Source organism: Macaca thibetana, chromosome 1, assembly GCF_024542745.1.
Source record: "Macaca thibetana thibetana isolate TM-01 chromosome 1, ASM2454274v1, whole genome shotgun sequence".
Taxonomy (NCBI): Eukaryota; Metazoa; Chordata; class Mammalia; order Primates; family Cercopithecidae; genus Macaca; species Macaca thibetana.
In genome coordinates this window covers 91,614,807-91,636,933 of record NC_065578.1, presented here as the reverse complement: position 1 = coordinate 91,636,933, position 22,127 = coordinate 91,614,807, and the positions used below count along the sequence as shown (strand labels likewise).

Here is a 22,127-nt window from a genome sequence, read left to right as displayed (position 1 = left end):
TTGCCACTGTAGACATAATTGAAAATTATCATTTGCTTTTAAAAGTACGCTTTGTGACACTCTACTCAATATCACTTAAAAAATCAATTGTAGTTAGCTTTCTGGAATGGAAGGCTTAGGGAAAAATTAATTTACTTCACTTTTAAATCTGCTACCCTCACTTCTCTGAATTTTTAGTAACCTATTGATGTATTATAGTTGTTTGTTTGCAGTCAGTATAATCTGTTTACATCTGAATTTTACATTTTTTTATTTCCAGGGCTTAGTGAAAGTAATGACACTTTGCCCCATTGAGACACTGGTATGTAAATGTTTGGAGACTAAAGAATAATGAGTTACAATGAGAAAATTTGACAAATAATTAATCTTCTTTTTAAAATTTTTAATTTGTAAAATTTTTATATATTTAGGAGGTACAAGTGTGGATTTATTACATGCATGAAATGGATAGTGATGAAGTCTGGGCAATCTATTCATTTGATATAATAATATTGTTTGTTCCATTTTAGAGGAAAAAGAGTTTAGCTATACTTCAGCTGTATATTAACAAGTTGGATTCACAAGGCAAATATACATTATTTAGGTATGTATCAAGCATGGCTAATTGCTAAGTGTGTGGCTGATTAAAAATGATGTTAATGCCATGTAATTGTTTTAGGGCGTAGTGTGTCGGTATGTTTTACATGTAATTCAACTCTGGTTAGAAGCCATATTATACATTCTCAGTGATGGCTAGAGAAAGGGTTAATCAAATATTTCAGATACATACTATATATGTCTATATTTTGTATGACTAATAGTATATATTGCAGTTCAATCAATTGGAATACTCTAAATTTGAAATAGACCTAAAAATAATTAAACTGGGATGATGCTCCTGCTAGAACTTTGTGTATGTCACTAATCTCCATTACTCACAGTTGAAATTGATGGCTTTGGAATTACAACTTTGATAGGCTATGCACTATGTTAATAGTAAGAGCTTACTAATAGTGCTCTTTGAGGTGGATAAGATTCTAGCAACTCTCTAAAGATTGGTAAACTTGCTAATTTTCTGTGAAGAGCCAAATGGTAAATATAGGTTTTATGGGCTATACAGTCTCTGTTGCAACTGCTTAATGTTGACTTTGTATTGGGGATGGGTGTGTTCCAGTAAAACTTTATTGATAAAATTGGGCAGCAGGCTGGATTTGCTAAAATGTCTTACTTGGGATTGGCCAGTATTAGCACTGTTGTTTTTGTGGGGGTGCAGCAGTGTGATCATGGCTCACTGCAGCCTTGACCCTTGACCTCCCAGCTTCAGGTGATCCTCCCACCTCAGCCTCCCAGGTAGCTGGGACTACAGGTGCATGCCATCATGCCCAACTAATTTTTTTGTGGAGACAAGATTTTTCCATGTTACCCAGGCTGGTCTCAAACTCCTGGGCTCAAGCGATTCACACCTACCTCAGCCTCTCAAAGTGTTGAGACGACATGCGTGAGCCACCATGCCCAGCCAACACTCTTGATCCTATCTTTTCTTGTTGTTCTATTGGCAGTAAGAGCAAGTTTATGAAATCTCAATTCTTAGGTATTATACTAGCTTTCCTATTCTATTCTATCTGTAGCTCTACCAATAAATCCCCTTTTTTTCTTAAGCTAGTCATACCTAGTTTTTGTGGGGTTTTTTTTTTGTTTTTTTTTTTTTTTTTTTTTTTTTTTGCAATTAAGCTACTCTAGCACTAGACTACTTTCACAGGAAAGAATTTGGGGATTTTTTAGACTATTATGTTAGTGTCCTTTCTTGCCATGTTAAATTATTGTAACTATGGGCATAAAAATACTCAAATTTGGTTTGATAGAAATGGCTTGTTGGAAGATCCAGTTATAAATAAGAATTTATGGGCCAGGTGCGGTGGCTCATACCTGTAATCCCGGGACTTTGGGAGGCTGAGGCGGGCGGATCATGAGGTCAGGAGTTTGAGACAAGCCTGGCCAACGTGGTGAAACCCCGTTCTACTAAAAATATAAAAAATTAGCCAGACATGGTGACTGGCACCTGTAATCCCAGCTACTTGGGAGGCCGAGGCAGGAGAATCACTTGAACCGGGAGGCAGGGGTTATAGTGAGCCGAAATCGTGCCATTGCGCTCCAGCCTGGGCAACAGGGTGAGACTCTGTCTAAAAAAAATAAAAAAATAAGTTACCATTTAGTGAGAACAATAACTATTACAGGTGGCTTTGTAATTGGTTGATCACCTTGCTAATTGCCATTACTGTGGGGTTTTTATTCCTAGAAGTAACACATGGCCTCTTTGCATTTGTAAGACTTTTATCACCATTTAATTCTAATGCCATCCAGGATAATTTCACATGTATTGTAATTTTTGCTTTCAAGGTGCTTATTGAATACAAGTAATCACTCAGGTGTGGAGGCTTTTATTATTCAAAATATCAAAAATCAAATTGACATGTCATTAAAGGTAAGAACATAGCCAAAGTGTCAATTGCCAATTTATTTTGTAGGGTATATTTATTCATATGTAGAATACATTTAATGTGAGTTATTGCTCTATCTCTAGTATTAATTACTATTACTTAAATATTAAGGCATATTTTTTCCCCTATTTCTACTATGTTTTAAAAACTCTGAATTTGGAAATTTTGTTAACTGTAAGTTTAAATTGTATTCTTTGAGCTTTTTTTTTTTTTTTTTTTTTTTTTTGGATACAGGGTTTCACTCCTGTCACCCAGGTTGGGTGCAGTGGCACGATCTCGGCTCACTGCAACCTCCACCTCCTGAGCTCAAGCAGTCCTCCCAAATCAGCCTCCCGAGTAATTGGGACTGCAGGTGCCCACCACTGCACCTGGCTGAATTTTGACTTTGTAGAGATGGAGTTTCACCGTGTTGCCCAGGCTTGTCTTGAACTCCTGAGCTCAAGTGATCCACCTGCCTTGGCCTCCCAAAATGCTGGGATTACAGGTGTGAGTCATCACTCTGGGCCTCTTTTAGCTGATATTGTGGCTTCTTTTTGTTTTGTTATATGCTTCTGAAAAATGAATGGAAACTTAAGTCTCTTCTGTTTGTGAGTACTCAGTAATTCTAAATGGAAAACAGAGTGACCAGTGTTCTCAAACTGGCAGGGTTTGTTCCTGGTGTCTGGGAAGTGAATGAAAGTATGGAAATTAAAGTTAAAAAATATATTTTAAATGTGCAATTCTTTATTTTCGTAGTGTCAAGGTATTAGAAAAACACATGAATTATCAAGCTATTTAAAGCCTTTCTCAATTTTTCGTTGTTTTTCAGAGAACACATAACAACAAATGGTTTACAGGACCACAGTTGGTTTCCCTTCTTGATTTGGTACTTTTTCTTCCAGAGGGTGCAGAAACAGATTTACTGCAAAACTCAGATAGGTGAGGTGACCATTACTGAAGTTCACATAGTGAATTCAGAATAAAATGGGAAACATCTGCTTAGGGAACCTAAAGTAATAAAATGTCTTTTCCTGTGATTTTATGATTTATGGCTAATTCATTAAGTTACATAAAGATTTTTCATATATAAGTGATTTGATAATGTGTAGAAACAAAATAAAAAGCTCCTCTTTCTAGGTGAATGACCAAAAACCAGGATTTGATAGCTTTTATGTACCCAGCGTTCCACAGAAATTTGCAATGACAGCATTTGTGACTTAAAACTAAAAATCTGTGTATGTATGTAATTTATGTGTTTAGATTTTGTTGTTTTATTGTTTTCCAGGTCATTTTGTTTTCATATAGAACATATAATTTCAGTTTCAGTATACTGGAATGGATATTGAGAAATGGTTAAAAGCATTTAAAAAGGAATCTTAAAATTCAGAAAGCAAGAGATGATGCTCTCAAATAAGATAACACTTTTTTAAAACAAGGATAATAATTTTCACAATTGTATTATTTGAACTTCAATGGAAAACAAGAGTGATAAGTTATTACTACTCAAAAAGATATTAATGGAAATAGTTTCTATTGGCAAACCTAATTATAAAAATATGCCCAAAGTTTTAGCTTATTAATTGAGATTTCTGTTGACTATATAAAACCATACTGTAAGTAACATGTATTTTCAATTAACAGGATTATGGCTTCATTAAATTTATTGAGGTATTTGGTTATCAAAGATAATGAAAATGACAATCAAGTAAGTGGAGTATTTGAAAAGAAACTGTGAGTATATTCAAAAGGCATAAAGAATGTTTCAGATATTCAGTACCTAAAGCCAATATTTAATGTCTTACCCAGCTATAAAGGCCAGGAAGAGTTCCAACAATTATTCTGAAACCTGAAGTTAATTCCCAGGAGCATTTACCACCCCACATCCAGCTTTCCTTTCCCTTTCCATTTCCTATTGTATGTCTGTTTTCTTGCTGAAAGCACTTCGTTCTGTTGGGTAGATAAGTTGCAGGTCCTAAGTCAACTAACCTTGTGGAGCTCAATGTACATATGGGTGTCTTGTTCAGTTTCCTCCACCTCTAGCTCATGAGCTATATAAAATCATCTGATATTTTAATATTGCCTCATCAGACATGACAAATTGAGGCATTTTCAGCACTAAAACAGAATTTAATAGCACTTTTTAAATAATGTTTAGGAAGTTGGATTTTTTAAAAATAGCAGATCATTAGAAGTATTCAATAAATAGAAAACTATTTGAGGGAGATTTGTCATACAGTAAAATTATATTTGCTTTTTGTCTTTCTACCCTGTTCTGATAATTGCTTTCCCTATATGTGTCACCTCTATTAGCTAGAACTGCCTGAATCATGTGTTGTTAATTGGTTTTTTTTTTTTTAGTAATTGATTTTTATATAAAGATGCCAAAGAAAAAAATTTTTTTTAATTAGGTAAATTGTGATTTGGGATGAAAGTTTATGGGAAAAGTAGCAGTCTCTTTCCTTCCTGACAGATCTACAGTAGATTCAGTGATTTGACCCCCTGTTCATCCCTCTGCAGCTGAAAATAGCTATTTGCCATCACTGACTAGTGCTTACTCTGTGTCAGGTGCTATTTTTTTTTTTTTTTTAACATTTTGTTGTGAAAACTTTCAAATGTACAGCAAAGTTGAAAGAATTTTATAGTGGTCATTGGTTTACCCACCACCTAGAGTCTATGATTCTACTGTACTGACTTCATCATGTATCTATCACTCCACCCTCTATCACTCCATCCGTCTATCTTATCTTTTGATGTATTTCACAGTAAACTGCAGACATCAGCACACTTTCTCCTAAATATTTCAGCTGCATTTCATTAAATTAAGTATTTGTCTGTAGTTTTTCTTTGAGGTAAAATTTACATAATGAAATGTTCAAATTTTAAGTGTATATTCACTGAATTTCAACTAATGCATAGATCTATATTACTAAAACCCATATCAATATAGAACATTTCCAACATCACAAGAGGTTCCTCATGCCCCTTCCCAGTTAATTCTGACTTCATTGCGCCACTCACCCCTGTCAGGGACAACCACTATTCTGCCCAAGTGCTACATATCATTTATTCTTCAGAGAGGGTCTCGTTCTCTTGCCCAGGCTGGATTACAGTAGTATAATCATGGCTCACTGCAGCTTTGACCTCCTGGGATCAAGAGATCCTCCCACCTCGGTCTCCCAAAGTGCTGGGGTAACTTCCAGGCATGAGCCACCATGGACAGCCAAGAAAAGGACTCTTTTATTTTTTACTTTTCATAGATAACGTAGGTGAAAAAAGATCATTAACTTGCACAAGGGCAAACATCTGGAAAGTGGTAGAAATAGCTATGACCCCAGGCAGTGGCCAGAACTTTCTAAATCACAAACTAAATCCTGATTCCTGAAGGAGCTTGTGATAAAAATTGAAAAGCTACAATATAAAATTCAGCAGCAGTAGAGGCCCTGAGACTTCAGGAAGGTGGCCTTAGGGTAGGGTATAAGTTTTTATTTTTTTAGTAATCAAGAAAGGCTATACATACTTGAGAGATTATCTGACTTGCCTGACAAAAACAAAAGGAATCTTGTTGATTAGGATTGATAGATGTGTTAGATATGGAACACAGAGTCATACAAAGGCCGCAGATTGGTCTCTGCCTAGAGAGGGAAGACTTGAGAGCAGTTTAGCATTGTGCAGTGTCTGCTGTACTATCCATAGATGATTCCTCACTTTTGTTTGGCATGTACATTTTCTGGTAAGGAAAAGGATACAGCCAGCCTGTAGGACTGCTTTTTTTTTTTTTCTCAAAGAGACAGTATGTCACTGTAATGCCCAGGCTGGAGTACAGTGGCACAGTCACGGCTCACTGCAGCCTCAAACTCCCCAGCTTAAACAATCCTCCCACGTCAGCCTCCCAAAGTGCTGGGATTACAGGCACTTCTTTTTTTTCTTTTTTGAGATGGAGTCTCACTCCGTCGCCCAGGCTGGAGTGCAGTGGCACGATCTCTGCTCACTGCAATGTCCACCTCCTGGGTTCAAACGATTCTCCTGCCTCAGCCTCCTGAGTAGGTGGGACTACAGCCAGGCACCACCACACCAGCTGATTTTTGTATTTTTACTAGAGATTGGGTTTCATCATGTTGCCCAGGCTGGTCTCAAACTTTTGACCTCAAGTGATTCTCCCTCCTCAGCCTCCCAAAGTGCTGGCATTACAGGTGTGCGCCACCACGCCCAGCCAACAGGCATCTCTTATTTAATGGCTTTTAACAATTTTTCTAAGGGATCAAATATTCCAAATTATTGCTTTATAAGTTACCATAAGAATTATACCAGGGAAATTAGCAAAAATCCAGTCTAAGCTGGCAACCTGACATCTTTTAGGCTCTTAAGAGCCTGTCTATCTTGGAAACATTTCTCCTGAGTGTAATGACAATAGGTCATGTGTATAATTGAGAGGCAAATATGTCTACTGTGGTTAATAAAAAATGAATGACAGTTTCTGAGTTTTTGGAAGATTTGGTTAAAGAAAAAACAAAATGGGCAGGGCGTAGTGGCTCACGCCTGTAATCCCAGCACTTTGAGAAGCCGAGATGGGCAGATCACGAGGTCAGGAGATCGAGACCATCCTGGCTAACACGGTGAAACCCCTTCTCAACTAAAAATACAAAAAAAACTCAGCCGGGAGGCTAAAGCAGGAGAATGGCATGAACCGGGAGGTGGAGCTTGCAGTGAACCGAGATCACGCCACCCCACTCCCCCAGGCGACAGAGCAAGACTCCGTCTCAAAAAAAAAAAAGAAAGAAAAAACAAAATGATGGTCTGGTGATGCTGAAATATGGGGCATTTTATTCAAAAGGACTCCTACCAGTACCTATTTTTGAGCACTTAAGTGTGCTAAGAGGGTAATTAGATGAAAAGCAGACACACAGAAATATGAACAGGAAGATTTGAGAGAATCACATTCAAATACAAAGACAACAAAGTGATTCATAATTGAATAATAATCCATTTCTTTTCTTGCTATTTTGGGTTACTGTCAACTGACTTACTCTCTTCAGAAGCCATCCCTTCTCACCCTACTATTTCATGCCTCTTGTATCTCCTTGCTCAAGTTTCAGGCACCTTCTCTTACTCTTGAATTTCACATAACTTTTCTTGAATATTGTAGTACAAACATGCTCCCATCTTTACTAGTAAAACCAACTTAGTTTTTATACCAAATATTATCTATTTGGTGAGTATCTTTAAATAATTATTAGTTGTTTTGAATTACAATAATTTATTCTAATACATATCTCATAATCATGTTATCCCTTCTGTCCTATGTACTCATATCCTTTCCCATCCATCTGTTCACTCATCTTTTTTTCTAAAAAGTTTGTAATTATAGTATGTAGAATGAAAGCTGGGACAAGGGAAACAATGAGATGGCAAAGTCCACAGGTAAGTATCAGGAATTTTAAAATTGAATTGTTTAATGTGTGTGTGTGTGCTTTTCATTTAGGAAAAAAAAACTATATCTTGTATAATAAATACACATACATAAAATTCTGTATAATCCATATTTTGGGTGGTCATTTAAGTTTGTTTTTTTTTTAAATACTTTAAGTTCCGGGATACATGTGCAGAACGTGCAGGTTTGTTACATAGGTATATACGTGCCATGGTGGTTTGCTGCACCCATCAACTCGTCATCTATGTTAGGTGTTTCTCCTAATGCTATCCCTCCCCTATCCCCCGAGCCCCAACAGGCCCCAGTGTGTGATGTTCCCCACCCTGTGTTCTCATTGTTCAACTCCCACTTATGAGTGAGAACATGTGGTGGTTGATTTTCTGTTCCTGTGTTAGTTTGCTGAGAATGATGGTTTCTAGCTTCATCTATGTCCCTGCAAAGGACATGAACTCATCCTTTTTTATGGCTGCATAGTATTCCATGATGTATATGTGCCACATTTTCTTTATCCAGTCTATCATTGATGGGCATTTGGGTTGGTTCCAAGTCTTTGCTATTGTGAATAGTGCTACAGTAAACATACATGTGCATGTGTCTTTATAGTAGAATGATTTATAATTCTTTGGGTATATACCCAGTAATGGGATTGCTGGGTCAAATGGTAATTCTGGTTCTAGATCATTGAGGAATCGCCACACTGACTTCCACAATGGTTGAACTAGTTTACAGTCCCACCAACAGTGTAAAAGCGCTCCTATTTCTCCATATCCTCTCCAGCAGCTGTTGTTTCCTGACTTTTTAATGATCGCCATTCTAACTAGTGTGAGATGGTATCTCATTGTGCTTTTGATTTGCATTTCTCTAATGAGCAGTGATAATGAGCTTTTTTTCATGTTTGTTGGCCACATAAATATCTTCTTTTGAGAAGTGTCTGTTCATATCCTTTGCCCACTTTTTGATGGTTTTTTTTTTTTTCTTATAAATTTGTTTACGTTCCTTGTAGATTCTGGATATTAGCCCTTTGTCTGATGGATAGATTGCAAAAATTTTCTCCCATTCTGTAGGTTGCCTGTTCACTCTGATGATAGTTTCTTTTGCTGTGCAGAAGCTGTTTAGTTTAATTAGATCCCATTTGTCTGTTTTGGCTTTTGTTGCCATTTCTTTTGGTGTTTTAGTCATGAAGTCTTTGCCCATGTCTATGTCCTGAATGGTAGTACCTGGGTTTTCTTCTAGGGTTTTTATGGTTTTAGGTTTTACATTTAAGTCTTTAATCCATCTCAAGTTAAATTTTGTATAGGGTGTAAGGAAGGGATCCAGTTTCAGTTTTCTGCATATGGCTAGCCAGTTTTCCCAACACCATTTATTAAATAGGGAATCCTTTCCCCATTGCTTGTTTTTGTCAGATTTGTCTAAGTCTCTGTAGGTCTCTTAAGAACTTGCTTTATGAATCTGGGTGTTCCTGTATTGGGTGCATATATATTTAGGATAGTTAGCTCTTCTTGTTGCATTGATCCCTTTAACATTATGTAATGCCCTTCTTTGTCTTTTTTGATCTTTGATGAATCTAGATCTTTAGATGTTAAAACTTTAGCTGTTTTCAATGGCAACAGCCCATAATCATAAAACTTCGGGTAATAAAAACACATGCCAAAAGTAGACTAAAGAAATTTTTTACATATTCTGTTTGGCATAATTCCACAAATTTTTCAGATGATAAACTGTAATATTTTTAGAAGTATGTAGGAGTGAAGAAGCTGTGAGAATATTTTTTCTCTTTCTCATGTTAAGGTTACCAGATCTTTTTTTAAAGAAATAATAAATACTACAAAGAAATCACATTTTAAGATTTCTTAAAATCTTTCAGTGTCTAGAAAAAGTAAATTAAGAGTTTTAAAATAGTTGTAATAATTAAGCATTTGTAATGTTCACAAATACCTGCTTTTAATTTCATACTCAAGGAGGCTCACTAATGTAACAGTTCTGAAATATTTCCAGTTCTAAGGCTTAAAACTATACATTTCAAAATTCACTGTAGCATATCTCACAAAAGGAAGACTAGGCAGTTCTAGGCTAAAGTGAAATTTACTGCCAGAACAGTTAGGAACCCTGCAAAGAATACAGTCCATGATGGTAATGAAGAAATAAAAAGACACGAACAAGACCCAGGTTTCTTCTTTCTTCTAATTCGTATAGAAGTCATCCGGCTCTGCAAATATTTCATGGATATGTTTTATCTTAGAGAAACGAACAACTTATGCAATATGCCCCTGTAACAAACCTGCATCCCTGAATCTTAAATAGAAATGGAAATTGAAAAAAAAACTTAAGCTCTAGATTCCTTACCAATGAATGATTATAAAACTTTATCATTGTAATCCCAGCACTATGGGAGGCCGAGGCAGGCAGATCACCTGAGGTTAGGAGTTTGAGACCAGCCAGTCCAACATGGTGAAACCCCATCTCTACTAAAAATAGAAAAAAATTAGCTGGGCAGGGTGACAAGTGCTTGTAATCCCAGCTACTCTGGAGGCTGAGGCAGGAGAATTGCTTGAACCCGGGAGGTGGAGGTTGCAATGAGCTCAGATCGTGCCTCTACACTCCAGCCTGGGCAACAGAGCAAGACACCTTCAAAAAAAAAAAAAAAAAAAAAAAAACATCATTTTGGGAATCAGATTTAAAAGAATTTCCATTACTGAGTAAAACTGAAAGGATGAAAGAAAATAATTTTCAACTTAGAACAACTTCTATAAAAGGAAAGTTTTTCATGAATACAAATTCATTGGTTATATTTTTGCAAATATTCCAGTCTGTGGCTTGTGTTTTAATAGTATTTTTCAAAGAACAGAAATTTTAATATTTACAGAGTCCAGCTTATCAATTTTATTCTTTTATGATTCATTATTTATGGGTTCTAAGAAATCTTTAACCTGGATCACAAAGATAATTTCTTTTTTTTAATTTTTTAATTTTTTTTTATTATACTTTAAGTTCTAGGGTATATGTGCACAACGTGCAGGTTCGTTACATATGTATACATGAGCCATGTTGGTGTGCTGCACCCATTAACTCATCATTTACATTAGGTATATCTCCTAATGCTATCCCTCCCCCCCCTACAATAGGACCCAGTGTATGATGTTCCCCTTCCTATGTCCAAGTGATCTCATTGTTCAATTCCCACCTATGAGTGAGAACATGCGGTATTTGGTTTTCTGTTCTTGTGATAGTTTGCTGAGAATGATGGTTTCCAGCTGCATCCATGTCCCTACAAAGGACACAAACTCATCCTTTTTTATGGCTGTATAGTGTTCCCTGGTGTATATGTGCCACATTTTCTTAATCCAATCTGTCACTGATGGACATTTGGGTTGATTCCAAGTCTTTGCTATTGTGAATAGTGCCGCAATAAACATATGTGTGCATGTGTCTTTATAGCAGTATGACTTATAATCCTTTGGGTATATACCCAGTAATGGGATGGCTGGGTCGAATGGTATTTCTAGTTCTAGATCCTTGAGGAATCGCCACACTGACTTCCACAATGGTTGAACTAGTTTACAGTCCCACCAACAGTGTAAAAGTGTTCCTATTTCTCCACATCCTCTCCAGCACCTGTTGTTTCCTAATTTTTTAATGATTGCCATTCTAACTGGTGTGAGATGGTATCTCATTGTGGTTTTGATTTGCATTTCTCTGATGGCAAGTGATGATGAGCATTTTTTCATGTGTCTGTTGGCCGTATGAATGTCTTCTTTTGAGAAGTGTCTGTTCATATCCTTTGCCCACTTTTTGATGGGGTTGTTTTTTTCTTGTAAATTTGATTGAGTTCTTTATAGGTTCTGGATATTAGCCCTTTGTCAGATGAGTAGATTGCAAAAATTTTCTCCCATTCTGTAGGTTGCCTGTTCACTCTGATGGTAGTTTCTTTTGCTGTGCAGAAGCTCTTTAGTTTAATTAGATCTCATTTGTCAATTTTGGCTTTTGTGGCCATTGCTTTTGGTGTTTTAGACATGAAGTCCTTGCCCATGCCTATGTCCTGAATGGTATTACCTAGATTTTCTTCTAGGGTTTTTATGGTTTTAGGTCTGACATTTAAGTCTCTAACCCATCTTGAATTAATTTTCGTATAAGGAGTAAGGAAAGGATCCAGTTTCGGCTTTCTACTTATGGCTAGCCAGTTTTCCCAGCACCATTTATTAAATAGGAAATCCTTTACCCATTTCTTGTTTTTGTCAGGTTTGTCAAAGATCAGATGGCTGTAGATGTGTGGTATTATTTCTGAGGGCTCTGTTCTGTTCCATTGGTCTATATCTCTGTTTTGGTACCAGTACCATGCTGTTTTGGTTACTGTAGCCTTGTAGTATAGTTTGAAGTCAGGTAGTGTGATGCCTCCAGCTTTGTTCTTTTGGCTTTCTTTGTTCTTTGTTCTTTGTCTTGGCAATGTGGGGTCTTTTTTGGTTCCATATGAACTTTAAAGCAGTTTTTTCCAATTCTGTGAAGAAACTCATTGGTAGCTTGATGGGGATGGCATTGAATCTATAAATTACCTTGGGCAGTATGGCCATTTTCACAATATTGATTCTTCCTATCCATGAGCATGATATGTTCTTCCATTTGTTTGTGTCTTCTTTTATTTCACTGAGCAGTGGTTTGTAGTTCTCCTTGAAGAGGTCCGTTACATCCCTTGTAAGTTGGATTCCTAGGTATTTTATTCTCTTTGAAGCTATTGTGAATGGGAGTTCATTCATGATTTGGCTCTCTGTTTGTCTGTTACTGGTGTATAAGAATGCTTGTGATTTTTGCCCATTGATTTTGTATCTTGAGACTTTGCTGAAGTTGCTTATCAGCTTAAGGAGATTTTGGGCTAAGACAGTGGGGTTTTCTAAATATATAATCATGTCATCTGCAAACAGGGACAATTTGACTTCTTCTTTTCCTAACTGAATACCCTTGATTTCTTTCTCTTGCCCGATTGCCTGGCCAGAACTTCCAACACTGTGTTGAATAGGAGTGGTGAGAGAGGGCATCCCTGTCTTGTGCCAGTTTTCAAAGGGAATGCTTCCAGTTTTTTCCCATTCAGTATGATACTGGCTGTAGATTTGTCATAAATAGCTCTTATGATTTTGAGATACGTTCCATCAATACCGAATTTATTGAGAGTTTTTAGCATGAAGGGCTGTTGAATTTTGTCAAAGGCCTTTTCTGCATCTACTGAGATAATCATGTGGTTTTTGTCTTTGGTTCTGTTTATATGCTGGATTAGATTTATTGATTTGTGTATGTTGAACCAGCCTTGCATCCCAGGGATGAAGCCCACTTGATCATGGTGGATAAGCTTTTTGATATGCTGCTGGATTCGGTTTGCCAGTATTTTATTGAGGATTTTTGCATCGATGTTCATTAGGGATATTGGTCTAAAATTCTCTTTTTTTGTTGTATCTGTGTCAGGCTTTGGTATCAGGATGATGTTGGCCTCGTAAAATGAGTTAGGGAGGATTCCCTCTTTTTCTATTGATCGGAATAGTTTCAGAAGGAATGGTACCAACTCCTCCTTGTACCTCGGGTAGAATTCGGCTGTGAATCTGTCTGGTCCTGGACTTTTTTTGGTTGGTAGGCTATTAATTTATTGCCTCAATTTTAGAGCCTGCTATTGGTCTATTCAGGGATTCAGCTTCTTCCTGGTTTAGTCTTGGGAGAGTGTAAGCGTCCAGGAAATTATCCATTTCTTCTAGGTTTTCTAGTTTATTTGCGTAGAGGTGTTTATAGTATTCTCTGATGGTAGTTTGTATTTCTGTGGGGTCGGTGGTGATATCCCCTTTATCATTTTTTATTGCATGTATTTGATTCGTCTCTCTTTTCTTCTTCTTTAGTCTTGCTAGCGGTCTATCAATTTTGTTGATCTTTTCAAAAAACCAGCTCCTGGATTCATTGATTTTTTTGGAGGGTTTTTTGTGTCTCTATCTCCTTCAATTCTGCTCTGATCTTAGTTATTTCTTGCCTTGTGCTAGCTTTTGAATGTGTTTGCTCTTGCTTCTCTAGTTCTTTTAATTGTGATGCTAGGGTGTCAATTTTAGATCTTTCCTGCTTTCTCTTGTGGGCATTTAGTGCTATAAATTTCCCTCTACACACTGCTTTAAATGTGTCCCAGAGATTCTGGTATGTTGTATCTTTGTTCTCATTGGTTTCAAATAACATCTTTATTTCTGCCTTCATTTCATTATGTACCCAGTAGTCATTCAGGAGCAGGTTGTTCAGTTTCCACGTAGTTGAGCGGTTTTGATTGAGTTTCTTAGTCCTGAGTTCTAGTTTGATGGCACTGTGGTCTGAGAGACAGTTTGTTATAATTTCTGTTCTTTTACATTTGGTGAGGAGTGCTTTACTTCCAACTATGTGGTCAATTTTGGAATAAGTGCAGTGTGGTGCTGAGAAGAATGTATATTCTGTTGATTTGGGGTGGAGAGTTCTGTAGATATCTATTAGGTCCGCTTGGTGCAGAGTTGAGTTCAATTCTTGGATATCCTTGTTGACTTTCTGTCTCGTTGATCTGTCTAATGTTGACAGTGGGGTGTTAAAGTCACCCATTATTATTGTATGGGAGTCTAAGTCTCTTTGTAAGTGTCTTAAAGACTTACTTTATGAATCTGCGTGCTCCTGTATTGGGTGCATATATATTTAGGATAGTTAGCTCTTCCTGATGAATTGATACCTTTACCATTATGTAATGGCCTTCTTTGTCTCTTTTGATCTTTGATGGTTTAAAGTCTGTTTTATGAGAGACTAGGATTGCAACCCCTGCTTTTTTTTGTTTTCCATTTGCTTGGTAGATCTTCCTCCATCCCTTTATTTTGAGCCTATGTGTATCTGCATGTGAGATGGGTCTTGACTCTTTATCCAATTTGCCAGTGTGTGTCTTTTAGTTGGACCACTTAGTCCATTTACATTTAAGATTAATATTGTTGTTATATGTGAACTTGATCCTGTCATTGTGCTATTAGCTGGTTATTTTGCTTGCTAGTTGATGCAGTTTCTTCCTAGCATCGATAGACTTTACATTTTGACATGTTTTTGCAATGGCTGGTACCTGTTGTTCCTTTCCATGTTTAGTGCTTCCTTCAGGATCTCTTGTAGGGCAGGCCTGGTGGTGACAAAATCTCTAAGCATTTGCTTGTCTGTAAAGGATTTTATTTCTCCTTCACTTATGAAACTTAGTTTGCCTGGATATGAAATTCTGGGTTGAAAATTCTTTTCTTTAAGAATGTTAAATATTGGCCCCCACTCTCTTCTGGCTTGGAGAGTTTCTGCCGAGAGAGCTGCTGTTAGTCTGATGGGCTTCCCTTTGTGTGTAACCCGACCTTTCTCTCTGGCTGCCCTTAACATTTTTTCCTTCATTTCAGCTTTGGTGAATCTGACAATTATGTGTCTTGGAGTTGTTCTTCTCGAGGAGTATCTTTGTGGCGTTCTCTGTATTTCCTAAATTTGAATGTTGGCCTGCCTTCCTAGATTGGGGAAGTTCTCCTGGGTGATATCCTGCAGAGTGTTTTACAACTTGGTTCCATTTTCCCCATCACTTTCAGGCACACTAATCAGACGTAGATTTGGTCTTTTCACGTAATCCCATATTTCTTGGAGGCTTTGTTCATTTCTTTTTACTCTTATTTCTCTACACTTCTCTTCTCGCTTCATTTCATTCATTTGATCTTCTATCGCTGATACTCTTTCTTCCAGATGATCGAGTTGGTTACTGAAGCTTGTGCATTTGTCATGTAGTTCTCGTGTTATGGTTTTCATCTCTATCAGTTCTTTTAAGAACTTCTCTACATTGGTTATTCTAGTTAGCCATTCGTCAAATCTTTTCTCAATTTTTTTTTTTTTTTTTTTTTTTTTTTTTTTTTTTTTGAGACAGAGTCTCGCTCTGTCGCCCAGGCTGGAGTGCAGTGGCCGGATCTCAGCTCACTGCAAGCTCCGCCTCCCGGGTCTACGCCATTCTCCTGCCTCAGCCTCCCGAGTAGCTGGGACTACAGGTGCCCGCCACCTCACCCGGCTAGTTTTTTGTATTTTTTTAGTAGAGACGGGGTTTCACCGTATTAGCCAGGCTGGTCTCGATCTCCTGACCTTGTGATCCGCCCGTCTCGGCCTCCCAAAGTGCTGGGATTACAGGCTTGAGCCACCGCGCCCGGCCTAATGTTTTTAGTTTATTTGTGCTGGTTATGTAGTTCCTCCTTTAGCTCTGAGAAGTTTGATCGACTGAAGCCTTCTTCTCTCAACTCGTCAAAGTCATTCTCGGTCTAGCTTTGTTCCGTTGGCTGGCGATGAGCTGCGTTCCTTTGCAGGGGGAGATGTGCTCTGATGTTTCGAATTTCCAGCTTTTCTGCACTGCTTTTTCCCCATCTTTGTGGTTTTATCTGCCTTTGGTCTTTGATGATGGTGACGTACTGATGGGGTTTTGGTGTGGATGTCCTTTCTGTTTGTTAGTTTTCCTTCTAACAGTCAGGACCCTCAACTGTAGGTCTGTTGGAGTTTGCTTGAGGTCCACTCCAGACCCTGTTTGGCTGGGTATCAGCAGTGGAGGCTCAGTTGAAAATGTAGAAATCACCCATCTTCTGTGTTGCTCACACTGGGAGCTGGAGGCTGGAGCTGTTCCTATTCAGGCATCTTGGGCACGCCCCCCACAAAGATAATTTCTTGTAGCAATTGTATAGTTTTAGGTTTTACACTTAGGTCAATGACCCATTTCAAGTAAACTTTTTATGTGATGTGAGATATGGGTTGAGAGATTTTTCTTCTTTTATTTTGACCTCAACACTATTTGTAGAAAAGGTTATCCTTAATTTACTGAATTATCTTGGCAACTTTGTCAAAAATCATTTTATAAGTATGGGTCTATTTTTGGACTCTATTCCATTTACCTATATATATTCTTTTACCAATACCACATTGTTTTGATTCCTTTATAGGAAGAAATTATTCTGTTTTATTCCTTTTTAGGAAGTCTTGAACTCAAGTAATGTGAGTCTGCCAACTTTGTTCTTCTTTTTCAAAATTGTATTGGCTATTTTTAAATCCTTTACCTTTTCTGTATAAATTTTAGAATTTTGTCAATTTCTGCCACGAAGGGTTTTAATTCCACTTATGGCATTCTGGAAAAGGCAAAAATTGCATTAACAAAAATCATTGCTGGTTGCTGGAGGTGGGAGGAGACTGACTACAAAGGGGCACAAAAATTTCTGGGTCATGGGAATGTCTTTACAGCAGCAGTGGTTACTTGACTTTATATTACTATATATCTTTGTCAAAGCTCAGAACTGTATAGCTAGAAGGTTATATTTTACTGTATATAATCAATACCACAACAGACCTGACTTTGAAAAATAAACAAAAAGAACCAGGCTCAATAGTGAATTAGACTGAAATTACATCATGAGCAATCAAGCACACTCATTTATTATATAAAAATCTTTCTGATGTTTATTTTTGAATCGCTTATTCTCCATTTTTCTACGTTAAAGTATTAAGATTAAATGTGTTATGTGGAAAGGATTTGAGGGAAAACTTTTATTTCAACTATATAAATAAATGTGTGTTGAGTTGTGATGTAAAACCTATTTTTTACTGAGAGTCATGGCAAAAATAATTTGAAAAACAGTATCCTAGAAACACTTTTACCCTGTGTGAATAGGAAAACATACAGCAGTGTAAATGCTGCATTATTTTGAAATACTAAAAACTTAGTAACAGGATAAATTCCATATAATGGAATGTGTATGCAGCAATTAAAATGAAATTAGAGCTACAACATAAATAACTCTCAAAAACTTAAGATTGACAAAAAGGAAGCTGAAGCAGGTTATATACAGTATGATATCATTTATATGCTTTTAAACATGAAAAATTAAGTGATAAATTAGGAATGCAAAACATTCAAGTTTTAGCTAATGGCTGCCTCTTGAACAAAGGGGATTCCAGCCATATCTAGTATTTTATTTATTTTTTAAAAGTAAATATAATAAAATGTTTCCTTTTGTCAAAGCTAGGTGTTTTCTCTATACCCTTTATGTTCAAATGTGCTTTAGTGGGTAAGAGAATCATCAGTAACCTAGTCTTGAAAGCCACTGGTTGCAGTGAGTTCTGCCTATGAACCCAGAGGTGAATGCAAAGTAAAAAGTAAAAAAAAAAGTTGGGGGGCAGGGAATACAAAATGGTGAAGAAAAGGCTGGACGTAAAAAGGAATAAAAGCTTATTTGCAGCAATGTGGATGGACCTACATGTCATTATGTTGAAATATGCCAGGCCCAGAAAGACAGTATCACATATTCTCACATGTGTGAGCGGACAAACGTGATGTCGTGGATACAGAATATAGAATGATGCCAGAGTGTGAGCATGGGAGGGGAAAATGTAGAGAAGCTGGTGAATGGGCACAAACAGGGTTAGATAAAAGACAAGCTGTATTGCTTGATAGCACATTAGAGTGACTATAATTAGCAACAATATATTGTATATTTAAGTGTAGGTAGAAGAGAGGATATGAAATGTTACCAACCCATAGAAATGATGAATACTCAAGAGGATGGATACCCCAAATACTGACTTTATTATTATGTATATTATGCATGTAACAAATACATGTACCCATAAATATGTAAAATATCATGTATCAGTAAAAGAAAAAGGATAGAGGTAAAAATAGGAGAAATGAAAGCAGTCGGTGCACATAAGAGTAATATGCTTGTTATACTGTGTGACTACACTGGTTAAGGAAATTCCTACTGCATATCACCCAAATTTGCCATGAGAGGTTAAGAAAACTTTCCACTTAACAATTTTAAAAATATACAACTAAAACATCCATTATTTAAAAATCAAGATAAAAAAAGAATAGTAATCAAAATTACACCATTGTTGATATACTGTATTCCCTTTTAGGTTTTGTGTTAATACATCTGTACATTTTTTCTTTTTTAAAAAGAAAATGAGATCATACTAAAAGAATCACACTGTTTTATAACCTTTTTTCCCATTCACCAATATGTACTGAAAAACAATATTTTAATGGCTGTATAGTTTTTCCATTATGTTAATGTGTCAATTTACTATGAATCTCCTGTCATGAGTTATTTTAATTCTAATGTTTCAGTAAACATTTTTTAAAACATCTGCAGTAGAATTACAACATCCATCTTTATTTCCCCAAGATAAGTTTGTAGATGCTGAGTGAAAAGGTATGCATATTTTTGAGGGTTTTAGATCCTCTCTAGAATTCTACTTTTCCTGTTAGTATAGGAGAAATAAGAAAAGATGACTGAAATGAAAAGTATATATGTGAGACATTATCAGTTATTCATAGACATGTGTAGATTTTATTTGGAATGCTACAAGTAACATGTTATATACTACTTGGGTCAAAATAAGCTCATTACAAAATAGGTTCTCAAGTAGTTCATTATTCTAGTTAAGGATAAATTGGGTCCTTAAGTTTCCCTTTTTTATCTAAGATATTTTCCTTTGTAAAGAGTACCTGGAAACTCAGAAGTACCAATGGATTTTCTTTTCTCTATTTTTTAAAATAAAATTAAGACTTCATGACTCCTCTCCTTTAAGTACTGTAAGAGAAAATGCTCTTGGAATAAAAACCTCTAAGATGCATGACAAAATAAGCTGTCCTCGACAGATAAAATCTTCACCTACTTTGGTCACCAAGGAGGTTCAAATTAGCTGGGTATTAGAAAAGTTTCCATCAGTAGGAAAGGGAAAGCATCCTCTAGAAATAGGTGAGTTCTAGTGGTGAGGATATCAATTGAAAGGACATACATGGGATGAAGGCATAAATAAGGTAGAGTCATTGTGGGGATGGCTTATAGAGGAAGAGATGTCTGTGAATTTATCTTCAAATAATTTTCTCATAAATCTTAACAGATCTCAAAACCAGGAGCTATCCAAGTGGTACAGTGATAAGCGTAGTGCCCCAAGTACATTTTTCTTTTCATTGGTATTCACATAACTAGATACAGTAATAAATGTAATTAGTAAATAGTGAAGTCCATTGTGAAAAGGGCCATGTTTCATTTATTTTTATTTTGTGAGCTTTTAACATGTTTAATAGTAGTAGGCAGTCAATCATTGTTGAACTAAATAACTCATTCTTTTATTCTTAACAGACTGGATTATGGACAGAACTTGGAAATATTGAGAATAATTTCTTAAAGCCACTTCATATAGGACTTAATATGTCAAAAGCACATTATGAAGCAGAAATTAAAAATAGCCAAGGTTGGTAATGTGCAATTTTGTTTTCAGTTAGGTATAAAAAGTAGTCCAATTTTGCAACTGTCATACTCAAATTTAAGAACTTTTTAAAAATCTTATACTTGTTTAGAGACCATAACAGCTAAGCCATTTTATTTATAGTTAAAATTCTTAGCAGATCTATAAGCTAATTTACCTGAAATCAGGTTAATGAAGACTTAAACCAAATTAAAGCATATATTTTAAAGCCTCAAGCTCTAAGAATCTGTATTACAGCTTTTCCATTTGGGTAGCATTCCTTTGGTATTGCATTTCACCCTCAAGTAAATCCATACAAATTATGAAAAAAATCTTAGATCCAGAATTTTTTAAGTCAACAATTCTATAACAATCATGTGATCTCTTCCATATATCTGTGGTGGTGCTTTTATAGGCATTTCCAGAAATTTTGTCTTTTTTAGTATAATGGCTATAATTGATTATATACTAAAGAAAATAGTTTCATGAATCCTATACATGCCAAAATAATGCTATTTATCTAAAGAAGTATTAATTCACGTTGCAGAATTTTGATAGTTCATTCTGTTTGCTTATAGCTTATACCCTGAGCTTATACCCTGAGCTTATATTTGCTTATACCCTGAGCTGTTAAACAGTGGACTTAATTTTTACAAATAACTGACACATTTTAAGTTAATGAATGATGAAAGTAGCTTATACATTTGTTATTGATATGAGAGTTTTTTAAGTGTCACGCATGATTTTTTTCTTTTCTTACAGAGGCCCAGAAATCTAAAGATCTTTGTTCTATAACTGTAGGTGGAGAAGAGATCCCTAATATGCCTCCTGAAATGCAGCTTAAGGTGATCTGAAATTTTCTTTCCTTTTTCTTTAGAAACAGGATCTTGCTGTCTTGCCCAAGCTGGAGTGCAGTGGCATGATTGTGGCTCACTGCAGCTTCAACTCCCTGGGCTCAAGTGATTCTCCCACCTCAGACTCCTGATTAGCCAGGACTGCAGGTGCACACCACCATGCCTGGCTAATTTTTAGTAGAGATAGGGTCTCACTATGTTGCTCAGGCTGGTCTCCCACTCCTGGCCTCTAGTAATCCTCTCCTCAGCCTCCCAAAGCACAGAAATTACAGGTGTGAACCACTGTACCTGGTCTTAAATATTCCTGAGCTACCTCCAGCTGAAATCTTTTCTATGTTTTGCTTTGTTTGGATTTAAAGGCAGCATTAATAACATTACTTTTTCTTGGCATTGCAGGTCCTACATTCAGCTCTTTTCACATTTGATTTGATTGAAAGTGTTCTAGCTCGAGTGGAAGAACTCATTGAAATAAAAACAAAGTCTACCTCTGAAGAAAATATTGGGATAAAGTGAAAGTTCTACTTCCTAAATAAAAACTAATAAAACAGAGTAAAAACTAATAAAATAGAGTATTTTCCATTATGATTTATTTAATACCATTATAAAATTTTTCTGTAAAAATTTACTGCTTGAAAAATAAATGTAGCTTCTCATCAATTTCTATAATGATATACTATAGAACAGTTTTTTTGTTGTTTTAAAGTTATCTAATGGTAAATAATGCCCACATATGTCCTAAATACTATTTTTGAAAATCCAATACAAACTAATAATTTTGTAACTTCATAAAATGTAATTGAATTGTCTATATTCATTCCTACAGTTTTAGTGAGCTTATAAAAATAGTGATACATTTTCTGCTGAAGTTAGATGCTATGTAACATTTCGGAACTCCTAGTGTCAAGTTGGCTATCACACCAGTGTAAATGAGTAGAAAGTTGTGAATTCAGGCCAGTTGACTTTTTTCTTAGCTTCTCTTTTCCTGGCTTAGGTGGAGTCTTTGGGAGCAGAGTCCCATCACCACCTCTCCAGCAGAAGTTATAATAGGAAAACATCTGCAAAGATTAGTTTTAGAAATACTTGCTACCTTTATGGAAAAAAAACTAAAAAATACATATGACTTTAAGA

At 36.2% G+C, this 22,127-nt stretch overlaps 1 protein-coding gene across 4 annotated transcripts in view; it reads left to right on the top strand.

Moving 5' to 3' along the window:
- The window catches only part of GLMN (glomulin, FKBP associated protein), a 114,737-nt gene that overhangs the window by 37,868 nt on the left and 54,742 nt on the right, over window positions 1-22,127 (top strand). The window contains exons 12-19 of one of the 4 annotated variants that reach the window (XM_050806926.1): window positions 260-301; window positions 510-583; window positions 2,377-2,461; window positions 3,286-3,395; window positions 4,098-4,161; window positions 20,040-20,151; window positions 20,908-20,990; window positions 21,396-21,544. In XM_050806926.1, the coding sequence (XP_050662883.1) occupies window positions 260-301; window positions 510-583; window positions 2,377-2,461; window positions 3,286-3,395; window positions 4,098-4,161; window positions 20,040-20,151; window positions 20,908-20,990; window positions 21,396-21,512 (687 nt within the window). In that variant the 3' untranslated portion in view covers window positions 21,513-21,544. Of the gene's footprint in view, window positions 1-259; window positions 302-509; window positions 584-2,376; window positions 2,462-3,285; window positions 3,396-4,097; window positions 7,875-20,039; window positions 20,152-20,907; window positions 20,991-21,395; window positions 21,545-22,127 lie in introns of those variants that run through there. The other 3 variants (XR_007729310.1, XR_007729311.1, XR_007729313.1) reach the window with 3 other exon arrangements.